The 18,933-nt window shown below is 44.5% G+C and overlaps 1 protein-coding gene and 1 long non-coding RNA gene across 2 annotated transcripts; both read right to left on the bottom strand.

Moving 5' to 3' along the window:
• Positions 1 to 6,099: 6,099 nt before the first annotated feature.
• On the bottom strand, positions 6,100 to 9,320 carry LOC310849618 (metallothionein). Its single transcript, XM_083750004.1, has 3 exons — positions 9,081 to 9,320; positions 7,229 to 7,294; positions 6,100 to 6,305 (listed from the first exon to the last, which is right to left on the bottom strand). The coding sequence occupies exons 1-3, from the start codon at positions 9,109 to 9,111 to the stop codon at positions 6,211 to 6,213; spliced, it is 192 nt and encodes a 63-aa protein (XP_083606130.1). The 5' UTR covers positions 9,112 to 9,320; the 3' UTR covers positions 6,100 to 6,210.
• A 1,389-nt stretch (positions 9,321 to 10,709) lies between these two features.
• LOC310849621 lies at positions 10,710 to 17,691 on the bottom strand. Its single transcript, XR_014566999.1, has 3 exons — positions 15,648 to 17,691; positions 11,945 to 11,981; positions 10,710 to 11,835 (listed from the first exon to the last, which is right to left on the bottom strand). It is a non-coding gene; the product is annotated as an uncharacterized lncRNA (long non-coding RNA).
• Between the last annotated feature and the right edge of the window lie 1,242 nt (positions 17,692 to 18,933).

Genomic DNA, 18,933 nt, shown 5'->3' with positions numbered 1-18,933 from the left:
CAATGCTGATAATAATAATAATAATAATAATAATAATAATAATAATAATAATAATAAATTATTATTTATACCCCACCCATCTGGCTGAGTTTTCTCAGCCACTCTGGGCAGCTCCCAATCGAGTGTTAAAAACAATACAGCATTAAATATTAATACTAGTTAACCTCAGTAATTTATTACATTGTGCCTTTATTTATTTAGCATATTTTTACCCCCCTCTTCAGCCAAAAAGGCTCCCACAGTGACTTACATGAAAACAGAACAAGACATACAGCAGGTTACATACGCTTCAGGTTACATACACTTCAGGTTACAGACTCCGCTAACCCAGAAATAGTGCTTCAGGTTAAGAACTTTGCTTCAGAATGAGAACAGAAATTGTGCTCCGGCGGCGCGGCTGCAGCAGGAGGCCCCATTAGCTAAAGTGGTGCTTCAGGTTAAGAACAGTTTCAGGTTAAGAACGGACCTCTGGAACGAATTAAGTACGGTACTTAACCCGAGGTATCGCTGTATAGGCATTTACATAGACACTGTATATGGAAAATAAAAGTATTTGTAATGTTAATTGGTCTTGATTACTTAGTCTGATGTAAAAAAAAAGTCTTTGGACTAGGACCTGGCAGACCAAGATCCCCCCCCCCCTTCAGCCATGCTGCAGCTCCTTGATCCAGCCCTTGCATTGCATTGCATACAACGCTAAGCATACACTGAGCAGACCCACTTAAATTATGGTTATATCCCTTTTTGTCAGTGGGTAGTCTGAGTAACAAGAGATGTGTAGCCTGCACTACCTTGCACGGCTGTTGTGAGGATTCAACAGGGAGGTGGCCATGGGGGGGCGGGGTTGCATGGAGGCTCCTGCTCAGTTGCAATCCCATGGCCAGCCTTGTGAGCTCCCAGTTGGAGAAAGGGCACTGAGGGACAAAGACATTGTTGTTGCACATGTGGCAGTGGGAGGAAGGTGGGCGCCTTGCCTGAGAAAGTGTGACCTGCAAGGAGAGGCTATGGCCCTTGAGTAAGCACGGGGGCAGCAGCGCCTCAGGCAGGCGTCCACTCCTTCACTTGACATGGGGTGTGGGGTGGGCACTTCCTCTGCCACCCAGCTAGCCAACTCCCAGTAGCCCCAACATCCATCAAGGCCAATAGTTAGTGAAGAAGTGAGTTGTGAAGCTGAAGATGGCTTCTTGAAAGTTTTCTATGTGCATAAAGAAAAAACAGAAAAACCTTTATTGTGGTTTCCAAGAACTTCTGAACGAGTTTGGACACAAGCACCCATGTGAATAATCAGCTCTCACCCTTTTGCTTTTGGGTCTTGTCTTTCTTGAAGCCTAGATGGGTTTTTGCCCTTCCACATTCCATAAGTTGCTGACAGCAGCAGCAGAGCGATTCTAACAACTCAGGCCTGAGGCAATATTCTGATTACCTTTTAGCATGCTGAGATCAGCAGGTTTCGTAGTCCAAATAAACTGGGTGTTCTTCATAAACCAAGGCCCTTCGTTCATTTGTGCTCCAGGGATGTTGAGAGCACCCAGAAATGGCTGTTTCTCCAACAGGTGAGATCACATGTTTCAACCTCTGCACATTTTGCAAGGAAAGGCAACATGATAGATCAGGCATGTCCAAAGTCCGTTTTGGGGGCCTAATTAATCCGGCCCCTGTGGCAGTTTATTTCCTTGGGTAAAATCCTGAAAAAAACCTCAGCAACTTTGGTCGGCCCTCACGGACCTTCACTTCATCAAATCTGGCCCTCTTTGAAAAAAGTTTGGACACCACTGTGATAGATGTTTATAACATTATGTATGACAGAGTAAAAGTGTCTGGATAAAAGTTTTTCTCCCTCATAATGCTGGAACTTGTGGACATTCAATGAAACTGAAGGTTGGAAGATTCAGGACAAATAAAGTACTTTTTCAGGGCATAGTTAAACTGTGGAACTCACTGTCACAGGAGGCAGTGGTGGCCACCAACTTAGATGCCTTAAAAAGAGGATCAGACCCATTCATGGAGGAAAAGGCTATCAATGGTTACTAGTACCCACAATGGCTATGCTCTGCCTCCATGACTGGAGTTAGTAACTCCTCTCATACCATTTACTGGAAACCACAGGAGGGAAGAGTGCACATGTGCTCAAGTCCTGCTTGAGGGTTTCCCACAGGCATGAGAACATGATGCTGGACTGGGTGGGCCATTGGCTTGATCCAGCAGGCTGTTCTTCTATAAAAGCAGAGCCCTGCTTATCTTGCAAATGCTGGGGTCAGCTGCCACCTCTGCTTTCTCCTCCTCCTCCCTCCTCCTCTGGGCATGATGGACACCTATGGCAAAGGGTAAAAAGGCACCCCAACAGCATTTCATGTACAGAAGCCAATGAAGCAGTGCATCCATCATCGCACCCAAGGCCAGTGGGCAAGGATGGGAGCCACAGGGCAGGTTGTGTGGCATACACTGTTAGGATATTTCCGTTCCACCTTAAAAAGGGGACAGGCTGTTGTGAGTCACAGCCTACGTATTTCCTGTTCACAGGATGTTTCTGTTGCGTCTATGCTTTCGTTTTCTCTCTGTGCCTGAGACATTGAAGCAGGCAGTCATGTTTTCTTTGTTCTGACCAACGCTGAATAAAGTTGTAAATAATGCTCTCCTGCGTGAATCTTTCGCTGTGCGAATTCTGCTGATAGAGCGTGCATCAGCTCTGGAATGTGGCAAGCTATTTCTGGAGCTCGTGTCGCTAATTGAATGATACTGCGTGTCTACGGGAGATTGATGGATCGTCCGGAATCGACGAGGGGTCATGATGGCCTTTGTCTCCCTGGCAGTATCCCAACATACACAACTCTGTTCCCATCATCCTGCCCCCTCTCAGCGTCTGCTGCCTCACTCTGCCTATTGGTAGGGCCAGGCCTGTGAGCATTTCATCTCCTTGGTGGATTATCCTTTGTTGTCATGGACAGGGGCTGGGACTGTTTGTCGCAGCACCCCCAGTGGCAAGATGATTCTATTCACATCCACTTCTATTGGAAGGAAGCCTCCTCCCCATAATGCTCTGATGATGCACCTTAAGTAGTTGTTGCTGCTATTACATTTCTACCCCACCTTTCCTCCAAGGAGCTCAAGGAGACACACAACAGTTCTCCCCCTCTCCATTTTATTCTCACAACCATAGGGAGGAAAACGACAGCTCCTGCAATAAGCTACTTGAGCCAGTGGGTGGCGATAGAAGGGCAACCTGTTCTTCCTCCTCATGGATTCTTTCTCTTTTAGCAACTACTTTTGCTTTTCCCTTCCTCCATGTCACTCCAATATTTTTTTGTTCAAGCCAGTTAGTATGAGTTACTTTGTGCTAGTGCCTCTGTATTAGCCAAGTGTGCAGCTTGTGCTCAGAATAGCTTTGTGTGCCGTGACTAATCAACCTTAAGTTTTCTTTGTCCTTTCAACCAGTAGTCTTATCAGACTATTTCTGTGTGCACTCTGCTGTAACATATTTGCCAAAGTTTGACAACAACCACCTTGTGAGGTAGATTAGTTTAGGAGACAGTGCCTTGCCAGAAGTCAGCCAAGTGAGTTTCATGACTGAGCATGGATTTCAACTCCAGTCCTCAGGGTCCTAGTCCAACACTCCAACCACTGCACCATACTGTCAGTGATACTGAATCCTATTATCAGTGGACCACCCAAAGCTTCATTTCTCCAGAAAGCAGTCATTGTTGTTGTTGTTATTGCAGAGAGCAAATTGTGTCTGCAAAGTCATCTGTCTTGTGACTATGTGACCCATCTGCTTTTTGTCTCTTTTGGATGGGTTGCCTGCACTGCTGAAATGTGATTCGTTGTTTGATTGATCAATGGCTGTATATCAGTTCTGATATTCTGCCCATGTTTTATTCTTTTCATTCATTTACCACTTCCCGTGAAACATCCTGAAGTGATTTAACAATAAAAACATCCAAAGTAAAACCATTTCAAAAGTCCGATACAGATTCAAACTGGGATAAAAAAAAATCTCCACAGAAAAGGCTTGTCAAAAAAGGGATTTCATAAGCACTGAAAACAGCGTAGTGATGCACACACTTAGGAGTAAGCCCCATTGAAACAAGCAGCAAGTCTTCCAAACAAACCTGACCCAACAATGAGTTTCTCTCTTACATACCAGATTGGGTTATAAGCCACCTCCCTGGCTACCTTGGAGGAAGGGGGGGGGCACAGATGGGGAACAACAGGGAAAAGGCTATTCTCCCACTCCCTCACAATATGGAGACCTCTGTTTCAGCGTTTGCCCCATGCCCTGTTTATGAGCTCAGTTTCGGGCCTCCTGGGTCACACACCTGCAGCAGGTGCTTCTATCACTGTTATTCATTATTCTAGAAAGCGCTAAAATATACTACACACTACAAGGGAGTGAAATGAACAGGCTCTGACCTGCAAGCTGATGATCTAATCTTTTAATCTACACAAGGCTGGTTTGCTGAGGACTCACCTTTTCCTAAGGGAAGCTGTCTCTCTGTCTGACTGTCTCCTTTTTCTCCAGCCAAACTGTCTACTAGCTCGCTTCCCAGTCCCCTCAGGCTTCTCCTGTGGGCCTCTAGCTCAATTTTCAATCCTCTTTCTGAAACAGGTTTCCTAGCCTGTGGCACCTTTGGCACAAACACAGACCCATCCCACATTCATCTGGTCCAGTTGCCACCTGTTCTCCTGAGAACAGGTGCCGACTTCCCCTTCTCAGGGTGAGATGAAACTCATTTGGTGCAGAAAGGATTCTCAGGTGTATCTCTATATAAGGTCACATTTGCCCCACCTATTTCGTTAGCATATACAGCAGCAAGTCAACTGCAGTTCAATGAATCCTTGGTTGCAACACACTTGCTCACACCTTTGTTCTCAGAAGGTAAGATTCAAGATGACCGCAGGCCTCAATGCCCAGAGAAAGTATGAGGAGGAGGAAGTGACAAATAGGATATACAAGCTAAGATGCATCAGTCTAAACCTGAAAGGATACAGGAAAGCCAGCAGAGATAAAAAGATACAAGGCTAGTCTGGGAATCTGGAGGTCCCTTACCATCTAAGCTCCAAGCAAACCTTTCTCGGCAAGCTGAGTTGCACTCTAACTTCCAACACACACTTTAAAGTCTTGCCTTCCCCCATAGACTCCTGAAAACTGTCATTGCTAAGGATGCTGAGAGTAGCTAGGAGGCACCTATTCCCTTCAGAGCTACCAGTCAGTGTTGGTAGACTAGAAGACATCTAAGGCCAAATCCTGTACCAGCAGCTGTGGTATAAGGCAGCCTATGTTTCTCTCTGTTCAGCTTCTTACTCAACTTTAATGTTAATTTTTGTGTTCTGGAAACTAGCACCGAACTAAGCAGCATTGTGTTGATAGGAGTCTGCTAAGATGCCAGAAGCAAGCAAGCAGAGACCTTTATACAAATGCTGTATCCAGCAAGGAACTTCTTTCCCAAAGGGCAAACCTGACCATGTTTCTCCTACTTGGATAATGAAATGTCTCAAGCACAATGACAAGGAAGGAGGAGCACCTTTGCTGTTCCAGTGAGAGAGGGTGGGTAAATACATGCATGTTCTGCCCTGCAGGTGATTTTTTATGATGGGGTCCTCCAAGCTATATCTATTCCTAGTGTTGGGAATTTCACCTGCTCGATGGGCATATTGCAACTGTACACAGACTTGAAGTAGCCCAAAGGCTAAAAAAGCAGACAGTGGTCCTGCAGACCTAGGGAGTTTCAAAAGAAAGGAGTATTTCACCAGGAAAAACTATTCAGAGTAAATGCGAGAAAGGCACATCTACTACGCTTTTTTAAATTTCTATGGACCTCCTGGAGTCTTCTGGTCCTGCTTTGCTGGCAGTTGTGGAAAGCTCCATAATACTACCTTAATCAGATATAGCGATTTGGGGTTGTCAAAAGCCTACTTAGTACCATGGATAAAATGCACCCAATTTGGGGCATGTTTGTGGTGGTTTAACTACAAAAGGTTCATTTCAGTCATTTTCATGTTTGTCATCTGGCTTCAAACGATAAGTCTGCAGACTTGCGTTACAGGCTCCCATTAGCCTTTAAAAAGGCTATACAGACCACACCCAGCCAACACAGTTCAAAGTTGTCAAGTTTAAAATACTTTTATTTTTCTGAAAACATTTTTCTTCCTTTTATCTGTATGAAAGAGCAATTACAAAATAGGAAAATTGTCTCCTTTTTTCAAACGGCATTTTTAGGTGCAGCAGCTGCATTTATCTGACAGTGGCTCTTTGCAGACACAACTCTTGGCGCATTTGGCACATCCAGCTGGGCAACAGGAGCAGCAGCCTGAAAGAGATGGGCAAAAAATGACATTGGATGTTTAGCGTGCCAAAGAGATTAATGACCTTTAGTAATTTAATTGGCTGGCATTATAACAAATTAAGAGGGATAGTGAAATGTCTCAAGCACAATAAGGAAGAAGGAAAAGTGGTTAAGGTGCCATCAGTTGTATAAGGTGTACAATGACTGCACAGCAAATACAGATACAAACGTAACTAGCCCAAAATCTGAAGTCACTTTTGGCAGATCAACAGCTTCAAAAAAAAATATGAGAGGAAAACCAATTCTTCCAGTTTACAAAAGCTTTCATGCCTCCTTGCGTCAAGCAGTTGTCAGCCAACAAGGGGAACTTTCTCTATTTCTTTCCCCCTGATGCTGGGCATTTAATAAGCCTGGCATGATTTGCACTGGGTATGGGTGAGAGAAATACAGAAGTTCAAGTTTAGGAAGTTTCCCTAAATTCAAAATTAATACCAAGAGGTGTTAACTTTTAATGAATTTGTTCAAGAATAGAAAGATCTTAACCTTGTGAAAGGACAAGCCTTGGAAAGGAGGCTTATAAGGGAGAACATTATGTCTAATCCTATGTATATTTTGTCAGAATCAAGTCCCAAATAGTTCAATGAGAATCACTCTCAAGTACACATGCTAGGACTGCATTGCAAGTTCCTGTGTGAGATCAACAGCCAACACCATTCATTTAGAGCACATGGCTGCTCCCCAGTATCCTGGAAACTGTAGATTACCCTTCAGTGCTGTGGTTCCCAGCACCCTTAACAAACTACCATTCCCAGGATTCTTGGGGAGGGGGGAGAAGCCATATGCTTTAAACATAGTGTGAATTTACCTGCAAAACTCTTAGCTTCTAGGTTTTAACCAGCTCCTTCTGATGCATGGAACTTTTATTGGGTTCACAAAGAGATACTCACTTTTTTTGCATGAAGTGCATTTGCAATTTTTGCATTTGCAGGAGCCGGCACAGGAACAAGAGCCACCTGGAAGGGGGAGAAATATACATGCCACTGAGTTAAATTAAAATAAAACTCCACCCTTTGTCCCTTTCAACAGAAATATATGCTTGCACTGAAGCCACTGAAACCAATGGCTATAGGGTTGCATACAGACAACTTCTTCTCGTTAATAAAAATAGAAGCAATACAAGTTTGCCAAATTGCCATCTATGCCTATAGGATGGAAGAATAAAATTCAGAAGTAAATTGGAGGCAAAACTCCTAAGTTTAATGAGAATGGTTTGGGAGGGTTCCAGGAATCAGAAGCCAAAAAGGGTAAGTTCCCAGAGTTTATACTGTGGGCTTCTTTCTTAAGTGGGACTGCGTTGTGACAGGGAATAGTGCCACTAGCTTGGATCAAGCACTAGAGCCAGTTCTAAAGTGTAGAAAGACTGATGTTCTGAGAATCTGAACAGAGATCACAAGTTCTTAAACAAGTTAGTTACTAAGCATCCCACTATTTACCCAGTTAATGAATGCATTGGGACAACTGTAAGCAAGAATCTCCAGGGTCACAGATTCCCAGAGAGTTTTTTTCATAGTAGTAACATTCAAGTGCAGAAGTGACTAGCTTTAGTGCATCAGAGTACTTTCAAGGTGATCAGCACTGCCAAAGCAGGCATCTGAAGAGCAAGGAAATCACATTTTTGCTCAATATGATTTTGTGGATGCTGTAAGGAGGCTGAACAGAGGCAGGACGGGTCTGCTCAAATACATCATCACACCTGGCATCAGTAAGCATGGCAACTGTAGGCCTGTAGATGTTGTGGCTAAAACTGATTAAAGATAAAGGTAAAGGGACCCCTGACCATTAGGTCCAGTCGTGGCCGACTCTGGGGTTGCAGAGCTCATCTCGCTTTATTGGCTGAGGGAGCCGGCGTACAGCTTCCAGGTCATGTGGCCAGCATGACTAAGCCGCTTCTGGCGAACCAGAGCAGCACATGGAAACACCGTTTACCTTCCTGCCGGAGGGGTACCTATTTATCTACTTGCACTTTGATGTGCTTTCGAACTGCTAGGTGGGCAGGAGCAGGGACCGAGCTCACTCCGTTGCGGGGATCTGAACTCCCGACCTTCTGATCAGCAAGTCCTAGGCTCTGTGGTTTAACCTACAGGGCCACCCGCAACCTGTATCTTAAAAGGGCTGTTGAAAGCAGGACTCCCAATGAAAATGGATGCTGCACCACAATCCTAAGCCAATTTATTAGAAATAAGTATTTGTGTAGTAAAGTGCTTGAGAATCACACCCTTTAAAAACATCCCCTGTGGTCCCCCCCCCCATGCAAGCTATAGAAGAGTATAGGAAGCAACCCTTATTGCAGACTCCGCCTCCACCCACCCACTGCTCTCTTTAGACGGCAATGTGTGCTAAGCCCAGGGCACTGCAGCATTTGGGATCCTTTGTGCTCATTCTGCAGAACTGCCCCCACAAATGCCCATTTTCCCTAGCCGGGCAGCTTGTCCCTCTGCTTCAGCCTTCTGCCACCCCGTACCCTCCAGATGCAGTTGGGACTGACTCCCATCAATCCTGGCCAACACAGCCCATCCGTCGGGGGTTATGGGTGTTGTTGTCGAACACATCTGGAAGACAGAAGGCTGGGGGGAACCTGCTCTAACTCACTTACCAGGCCCAGCAGCAGCTCTGCAGCGGTTCAGACAAAAGTCTAAGACCAGGGATGGAACCTGGGACCGTCTGATGCAGAGCGCGCTCTCTGAGCCACCGATCCCTGGCTCTTTCTAAAGCAGTCGAGCAAGTAGAATAAAGACTCACCAGTGGCGCAGGCGCAGTCCTGAGGATCCATCGCAGTTGCAGGAGTGATCACAGATCGGAGGATTAAACGAGGCAAGAGGAGATGTGTGGCCTGAGGGCAGCCTCTACCGGCATATTTATAAGCAGCCGGAAGGCAGGCGCGGCGAGTGCAAAGCGCCCGCCCCTTTCCTGCGCACGGACCGGCCCCGGGCAGCGGGCAGAGGCGGCGAGGGGTGCAAAAGCGAAACCCACGCAGCGCCGCGTGCAAAGGAAGGCGGCCCCCGCACGGTCCCGTGCGCACCTTTCGTAATCGGCGCCCTTGCCAAAGGTCCAGCCTCTCCCCCCCCCCCCGGCTTATGGAGCTGCGTGCAAAAATTAGTCTCGCTTTCCCTGAAGCATTGCACGATCGAGCCGTCGGCTCCGCGTGCAAATATCGACCGCTTCCAGGCGGGGGCGGCGCATGAAAGATTTTGCAAGAAGGGGGAAACTTGCAGTGAGAGGGAAATTCAGTGACAGGTCATTTTCTCTTCCCGTTGGAAGAGCGTGTCCATGTTTACTTGTGTGGATCTGAAATGGATTTCGTTATTTAAAGCATTAAAAAGAGATTGTGGTTGTTGTAAACAAAATCTGCCCTTTTTCCCTTATGGGGTATCCAATAACATGGTCATCAACGCAAAAAGGAGCCCAGATAAATGCAAGTGAGAAAACGGTCCCAGTACTGAAGCTTTCAATATTAAAAGACGCCGCGCAAAATGAAAAAGTGATTGGAAGGGGGGAAAGTAAGCTCTATTTCTTCGTTACCCTGTGCATTTAAAGTACAGTATAGCTGAGCTACTTCATTTTATTTAGGGCATCCCTTCCCAGCAGGGGATTAATCTGAACTCAGGAGGACTGGATCTTGAGACCTGTTTACAATTGTGGGACTCAGTGCTGTGACAGCTGAAGGAATAACAAGTAACGGCTTGTGAACACCGCAAAGAGTAGTTTCCACCTCATTATTTAGCTACATATCTGGGGATCAAAAAGAAAAGGGCGTTTGAATCCCACTTTTCATTTTCTTAAGCTGTTCAGCCATGAACCTTGTCAAGGAAGGAATCTTTAGCCTCAGTTGTCCATTTGTAAAACGGGTGTAATGACACCAGGATATTACAGTTCTAGGTTGGTGGCTCTGTTTCACAGTTATGCCAAAACCAGAGTCCTCTGCCACCTTTAAGACTAACACCTGACCTCAAAAAGGTTGAGATTCCTGCATTATACAGGGTTGGACTAGATGACCTTTGGTGTACCTTCCAACTCTACAGGTCTATGATTCTAGAAGGACATTGTAGAGCTAGAAAAGTTTCAAAAACGGGCAGTTTGCCTCCCGCAAGATGTAGGGACACCCACCCACTTAGCTTTGAAGAAGGATTGGCCAAATTCATGGAGGGTAAGGCTGTGTGTGGCTGCTAGTAACACAGTGGCTGTGTTCTCCCTCCACTGTTCGAGGTCCTGTTTGCGGACTTCCCAGAGGCATATAATTGGCCACTGTGAGATCAGGATGATGAATTAGATATGCCACTGGCCTGATATTATGTTCTTATACATATATGTTGTAAAATGAAGGGGTTTTTTTGTTGTTGTTTTTTTACAGGAGCATTCAACATTAGGCTTTCTCCTGCCCTGCAGCAGCAGTTTCTGACTTTGAAAGGCATAATGGCCTTGGGGCACAACTTTCTAAATGGTACTGTGCATTATTTCATTTGCTTCCTAATTCAGCCCTGCTTCATTTGGGGGCTCATTCTTCTGAATGGGGGGCCCTGGACTACTGCCCCAAAGTCCTGCCTTGACAGCGCTACAGGTCGCAGTAATAAATCTGATATCTTTAGGGTTGCTTGCTGTTGTGTGGGGTGAATCTAGTAATGTTAGAGCACTGTGTACGCACATCCACCCACACAGAGAACAAGAGCTGGAAATGACTGAGGTTTCTATTTTGGAGAAGAAACAGACTTCTGTCACTGAACTTTTTGAACAAAGCACACTGAGTCCTGTACACACGGTATGCCTTTCATTTGCATTTTCCTCTGCACCCCATTCAAAGCAGGCGCTGCTCCTCTTGCTCAGTCTCCTGTGCTGTGTGCAAACAACACATGGCAATACAAACATATCTTGTGCCATGTGCAAACTCCTTCCGGGTGCAGTGCAGCAGTTTTATCTGGGAACATGTTTAATGCTGACTCACGGGTGAGTCAGCCATTGTGTGACCAAAGGGAAAGAGAAGTAAAAGTGAGGTGGGCAGTTCCTGAGAAATATGATTGTGTTGCAAAGGTTCGTGCTGATGGGATTAAGCAAAAACTTACATAGCAAAGGTGAATTCCAAAATCCACATTTTTATTTAAAAAAATTATTTTCGTTCCTTTTTCATTATTAACGAACTGCATTTAAATCAGACAGTTTTGACATTCCATCTCCTGATGAAAATACTTCTTTTTTTGCCATTCTTAGACAATTTGATTCAGTGTGAGTCATTTGTTCTGTATTTTATTATTTTATACTTTAGTGATGTTATTGTTCAGTGCCATCTCCCAGTGTTATTCTCACAACAACTGTGGAAGCTAGGAGGGTAGGTAAGGTTAGCCTTAGAGATGGTGACTGGCTTAGGGTTGCCCAGTGAGCTTCACGGCTGAACAGGGATTGTAGGGTTTATGACACCAACCAAAGTACCACAAAACAGTAACAGTGAGCAAGCTTCTGTATTCCCTGGAACACATCATGAGGCTAGATGTTAAATGCAGCAGGGCTGAAAAAAAGCACACTCACTGATAGTGATGCCTGGAGTCTGCATTTAGTCATCATCTTAAGGTGGAACGTGGGAGGAGGGAGCAGACAATGAAGTTAAACTGTCCTGCCTGCCCTGAAGGGTTCATGTTGCATCACAAGGGGTTTCTGTTGAGTGATTTGAAAAAGAGAGAGAGAATTATCATCATTATGTCATAATGATGATACATTACTGCAGTTCACACCTCAACACTGGTGTTGTCAATTTGTGCCAGGTCTTGGGAGAGAGGGCACCATTGCCATGATAGAACCAAGAAGATACAGTCAAGCTGCTTGAAAGGAGTTGCTCCAGCCTGAGGGATGAAATTATCTGTTTGTTTATTTGTGTAGGTGTGTGGGGGGAGGGGTTCTTCCCCATCTTGCTGCTGTGGAACCTTTAGAAGAGTCTTCCTCTACCTGGTCCCTCCAGACTACATGTTCCACCAGCAATGGCTGGTTGGGTCTGGTGGGGGTTGCAATCCAAAACATCTGGAGGGCAAAACATCTAAAGAAGGCTGAAGTGGAAACTGATCTATTAGGGCAAACAGGGCTCTGCCCCTGCAGCCTCAAGCCCACCTGCCTGCCATCTTACAACCAGGCCAAGGGATGGTCTTCTTGGCTCTCTGCTTCCTCCTTCTTAGTCTCAGTTGTGTCTGAGTGAAACTTAGCAAGGAGAAAGATGAGGACAAAGCTAGAAGTGGTTAGCTCTGCTTGTCAATGGTTGTGTACACACTATATGAACACCTATTACCCCCCTCTCCTTACTCTGTCAGGAGTAAGCTACAGTTCCCAGGACCCACTGGGGGAAGCAAAATACATTACATGCCTGGTGTGTACACAGCATCTCCAGCTGCCATTGGCTTCCCTGCCTTCTGCCCTACCACCCACAATGAGCACCAGTCTCCACTACATATGGGTATAAGTGTGTATATTTGTGTAACATTTGCAAGGGTAAATCTCTCCTACAAATACCCACCCACCCTTTTTTATTACTTTTCTGTGGTGATCCCTGATTATGGAATGTTGTCCCTAAGGAGACACATTTGGCATCAGCTGAAGATTTTCTGAATCTGGTTAACACTTCCCCATTTCTCCCAGGCATTTTAGATACAATTTGTAGTCAGAACTGTTTTTAGTCCTTAGTTTCAGGTTTTCAACTTGCCTTTTATTTTTTGCTGCTTCTTTTTAAATGCATTTTTTGCAACATGGGGGTCTGCTTTCTCCATAATCTTATTTACCTTTATCATGTACCTTACTTTCCCTCGCTAAATTAAAAAGTCGCAAATGAGGCAATCTCCCCCCACCCCCCGAGGAGAGTTTCTCCAGTCCCTTGGTCATGTTGGATGCCTTTTTCTTAGCCTTGTCTATCTCTGCAATATCCTTTTGTAGGTGAGTTGGAACAAGCACGTTTTGGGTGGTCTGCCTTTTTGCCCCAATTGTAGCAATACTTTCTGGCAGAGAAATGTGGCGGCCTTATATGTTGACACAAATGTTCCAGCAAATGTTAGCACTTGTTTTGTTTCCAAGGTGCTTGCTCTCAGGCCCCAACAAATGAGAACCCTGCCAGTACCATTCATTCATTTTGTGAATGTTTACTCACAAATGCTGACTTTATTTTGCTCGGATGCTGGCAAGGTTTGTACTGTGTGTGTATTTAATTGCACAACTGGTAGCTGGAATTTATGTCTCCACTGCTCTAGAAAAGACACAGTGTTCCTGGAAGTAGTTCATTAATTTCCAAATGTTTTTGGTGATGGCTGTGAATAGGGAACCATACCCCTTCCTCTCAAAGTGACGTTGCTGACTCACCAGTGACAAGAAACCAGCCACCCAGTTTAGATTCTGTACAGGTTATCTTTTGTAAGCAGAGGAAAGAGAGACATGGAGTGAGGAGTGGAACTGAACTGCAAGGAGGGTGTATATTAGAGGGACATTCAGAATCAATGCCACAGGACATGCAAACATGGGGCATTCATTGAATCACACTGAATCCTGGGGGGGGGGGATGTTCTCAGGTGGGGAAGCATCCTGCCCTGGGGGTTTTATTTTGGGGATGCTCTTGGAGACTCAGGTGGCCTTGATGGCTAGGAGTGCCTTTTCTCAGCTCCGGCTGATTTGCCAGCAGAAACCCCTTTTGGAAAGAGGATCTGGCCACTCTACTCCATGCTCTGGTAACTTCCATATTGGATTGTTGCAGTGCATACTACATGGGGCTGCCATTGAAGACAACTTGAAAAAGCTTTATTTGATCCAAAATGCAACAAGATTTATGTCTGGGGTTCCATGTAGATCTCACATAGGCTCTGGTTTAAAACAGCTGGCATGGTTGCCAGTTCACTTCAGGGCCCAATTCAAGGTGGTCACATTAGTGTGACTTAGGACCCAAATATCATAAAGCTTACCTCCTTCCCTACAAACCCTCTCAGAGGTGTTTAGATCAGCAGAGGCTTGGCATGGTGGCGGCCTGAGAGGCAGCATTTTCCGTGGCAGACTCTCCAGGACTTCAGACAGGAATTTTCCCCAGCCTTACCCTGGGATGCTGGGAATTGAACCTGAGGCTTGCACTGGCTTCCCATCTGCTACCTGGTCAAGTTGAAGGTTCTAGTGCACAAAGATCTGAATAACTTGGGCCCAGGGTAGCTTAAGGATCACATTACAGGGTAGCTTAAGGATCATCAGGGAGCATGGGATCCTTTTAGAGGCTCCCTCTCTGACTCATGTCAACAAAGAAGTTGTTCCTTCAGAGTCTGGGGCCAAACTATGGAACTCCCTCTGATAAGGAGTTAAGACAGGCACCATGCCTACTGAGTTTCAGGTAGCTGCTTAATTTCATTTCAGGAGGCCTTTGCACCTTGAATTCTTCTCATGTTTTGTGTTTTTGTTTTCTTGAGGTTTTAATTGGGGGGGGTTGTGTTTTAAAATTTGTATATTGTATATGTTAATGTTGAGACCTATGTGGTGAAAAATGGAATATAAAATTTCAATAAATGAATTCTACTTACAATACATCCATTGAAATGAATGAACCTAACTTAGTCATGTACACTTATTCCAGTGGCTCTAGTCTTGAGTAAAACTTAGTTGGATACTTTGCCCTGTTGACACCAATTCCTTGGGGTGAAAGGGGAGCCACTGGCCTGTTAACCATCATTTCTTCTGCTCCACAGAATCCAATGACAACAACTGATAACTAAATTCCTTCCTTCCGACCTTTTTACTGATGTAATCCCTCAGTGCATTATTTTGTTCATGTTGAACTATGACATTAGAATGTGACCATGAGATAGATAACCTCCCAGATTCAGTGCTAACAATTGCTCCATTTATACATCCCTCCAGCAATGACTAGATTAGAAAGACCTGTGTAACTGGTGTTCCTTGTGTGGCTTCAGTGTTCATACACACAGTGGAACTGTGTGGGTTGGCTTCTGTGCCAGGAGAGCTGAATTAGGTGGTTCAGTTGGAATCTGCTTAATATAAGGATTCCCAGTGTGTGCCTGCCAGAACCTAATATGGTGCTCACAAAGGCTTATAGTAAATATCCCCTCAAAATAAAATCTTTAATAAAAAGTTTTTTAAAAATAATAATGCACAATGATCTCTCTGCTCAGGTCCTGTTTGCAGTGGCTTAGTCTCTCCTACATTATTCACCCCCTGCCACCCAAATGTCTACATTACATTGTATGACAGGATTGGAGACCCACCCTCTTGTCTGTTCTGAACTTGGGAGAGGTACAGAGAGCACCTTTTTTAAAAAACAAAAAAACAATGATTCAGTATGGCAGCAGGTGATACCTTTTCCCCACTGAGTGGGTGGCTGATGGGTTATGCACCCACACCATTTTGTGGTCTTGTCTCTTTTTCTTCCCTTTTGGATATGGCAGCCATTTTGTGCTATGCCATGCCCTCGTGGCAGCCATTTTGAGACTGGTACCCACAGCAGTTTCTCAAAATTCCAACTGCACCCACTGGCCCAAAAACGTCTTTTAAGACCTAATCAATTCACCTTGTGATTAGATGTACATTGGCAAGGACTTCTAATGCCCAGTTGTTTAATAGCAAAATGATTCCTCCTCTAAATTATATAGCTTAAATGAAGAAAGCTGCTGCAGGTGGAGCATAGATGAGTGGATTTTTGTGTGGAAGGACTAAGAGTTCAGTTCAGTTTTAGTATTCAGAACAAATTCCTGGGCTCTGGAACCTTTAATTCTAAGTGAATGCTGTTTGCATCTGGCTGTGGTTGGTGGATCTTGGGGTTGTAGAAGATCTAGCAAGCACTAGCACTACAGATATATGGCTGTGAAGGAGGTCATGGGTTTATCATAGTATCTTGTTTAATCCCCTCCCTGATATGGAATCATTATGGACAGTAGCCTGCAACAGTGCAAAACTTCAGTAGTGGGAGAATGTGCCCATCCAGATGTTTGTTGAAGTACAAATCCCATCAGATCTTAACATTAGCTATGGCACTTGGGGCTGATGGAAGTTGCCATATTTGAAGAGGGCAGCCAGCTCACACTCTGCATTTAAAGCACATGGCTTCCCCTCACAGAACCGTAGGAACAGTCATTACCCTCACAGGGCTACAATGCCCAATGGTCTCAGCTAGTGCTTTAAATGTATGGTGTGTGGATGTACCTAAACTTGGGTTAAGGAGAAGGAACTGAGAAGAGGTTCATATTTTCAAGATGTGCATCAACAGTTAGAGCATGGGTAGGCAAACTAAGGCCCGGCGGCCAGATCCGGCCCAATCACCTTCTAAATCCGGCCCGCAGACGGTCCGGGAATCAGCGCGTTTTTACATAAGTAGAATGTGTCCTTTTATTTAAAATGCACCTCTGAGTTATTTGTGGGGCATAGGAATTTGTTCATCCCCCCAATAAAGTCCGGGTCCCCAACAAGGTCTGAGGGACAGTGAACCAGCCCCCTGCTGAAAAACTTTGCTGACCCCTGAGTTAGAGCCTGGGCAGCAGACCAAGCAGGCACACAGGTAAGCTGGGCAACCTCTTCTCAGTTATGTAGATATATGTGCTGCATTTCCATTTAAATCACAGCAATTACTTGTAACATTTCCACCCATAGTAGCATATACAAACATTATGTAAATCTGTCTTCTGTCCTTTTTTACTGATGCTAACATAAACTCCTTCCCTCTCATGGGATGGATGTGTTGCACAGTAATGGACTCTAGTTGGGAAACAGAAGAAATGTGTGTTGTGCATGATTTGTGTTGTGCATAACAAGCCTACTTTGTGCTTTGCCAGGAAAGTATGAAAAGCTGTTCAGAGAAGCATCTCCTAAACATTCTTCCCCAGACCAGCCTCCTCCGGGCAGTGTAGCTATCCCCACACCACCAGCAACTTGGAATTCACCAGGAACAGATTCATGATTAAGGCTCCACAAAGTAGAGCTCAGAGGCCGTGCACATTTCCAATGTTTAAAGCAAACCCCCCCCCCCCAACATCAAAAGAAACCTGGGAACAGTAATTTACTTTCACAGAACGATTGCCAGCAACCATAAAAAACTAGTTCCCAAGGTTCTTTGGAGGGAAATGTGCTTTAAAGGTATTATGTGTACACAGTCTGAATTTCAGGGCTCACTGCCTCTGTCCTCTAAGAAGGAAAGAACCACTACCAACAAAACATTCTCCAAATGTTTCTTATATACATACAGCTTTTATTATTTTCCACATAGCTTGTGTTACTTTCCACATAGCTTATTTTCACATCTAAAGGCTACAAAAATGCACAGGCAAATATATAAATGGACAATAAGGTTACATTCCTGCTGGCAATCAAATATACAAATCAGTGCTTGGAGAGCCAGAGAAGATTCACTTGCAGCAGCTGCATTTGGTGGAAGGGGGACCTTTGCAGATACATCCCTGGGCACACTTGCTGCAGCCCACCGGACAACAGGTACAGCAACCTAGAAACGGAAATGAAAATTTACCTTTGTGGTTTCAGCCAATGAGGATCTCTTAGCAGAGCTGGGGAGTGGACCCAGTAGACAACAATGTTGCTGGGATCAGAATATGAGAGATGGATGAGGACAGCAATTATGATATATGTGCACATATATTATGATATATGTGCACATGCTTTAACCACACTAGCATCAGCAGCAAACCATTTCACTCCAAACAGTTTGCAATGCCATTTCAACAGGGATCAACTGAATGATGTTCTCTGCTTTATGTTCCATGAAAAAGATATGCTCTTGCATGGAGCAATACAAGCAGGGAAAGGATGCTAGAATTTTCGGATTTGTGGCTGTAATGAGAGTCTGTTACTGAAAAACAAGGTCATTCTAAGGAGCCCTGGAAATGGTGGTGAAAATAGAACACAGTAGGGTCCAAAGAGCTAAGGTGCCCTTTTAAAAGCGAGCATCCTTCACATTTGCTCCCAGGGCTATTGCATAGTCTCAGCTGCTACATCTGGCTCTTTTCTCTGGTGGAAATTCTACTCCATCACTAAAAATCAACTCTGGGGTTTTATTGTATGGTTTTAATGATACTTTTGTACCCATTTTCAGCTGTGATATTTTTCTACCTTGCCCTGGAACCCTTCAGTCCAGGTGGACTTCAAGTACAAATATCATTTTTTAAAATGTACATAATAAAAACTCATGTTATCTATATTTATAGTTAGATAATTTTACCTTAAATCTTCTGTTTTTAATTGCTGGTTTTAAATAGATTCATGCTATTTTATGTAAACCACTTGAGTTCTTATTAAGCACTATATAATAATTCTTGCTCAATACATAAAAATAAAACCTGCAAACTGACCTATGGCTACCATACATGAAGTCGCCGTTACAGTAGCCAACCAGTGCTTCATGCACACTTGGTAACAACTTGCTGAATGTCAGACATGCAGGGTTATGTCCACAAAATTCGCTCTCTAATACAGCATGCAAGTTAGGGCCAGTCCCATCCCACCTACTCTTGTCCCAAGTACTGTATCTACTCAAGTCTAATGCACCATCGAATCTAATGCGCACCTTATTTTTCGCAATGTAATTTGGCCAAAAAAGGTGACCATTAGATTCAAGTAAATACGGTAATTCTTCCATGTG

Source organism: Podarcis gaigeae (assembly GCF_964106915.1).
Source record: "Podarcis gaigeae genome assembly, chromosome: 8".
Taxonomy (NCBI): Eukaryota; Metazoa; Chordata; class Lepidosauria; order Squamata; family Lacertidae; genus Podarcis; species Podarcis gaigeae.
The sequence above is the reverse complement of the archived record's forward strand: the minus strand, read 5'-3'. Positions and strand labels throughout refer to the sequence as shown.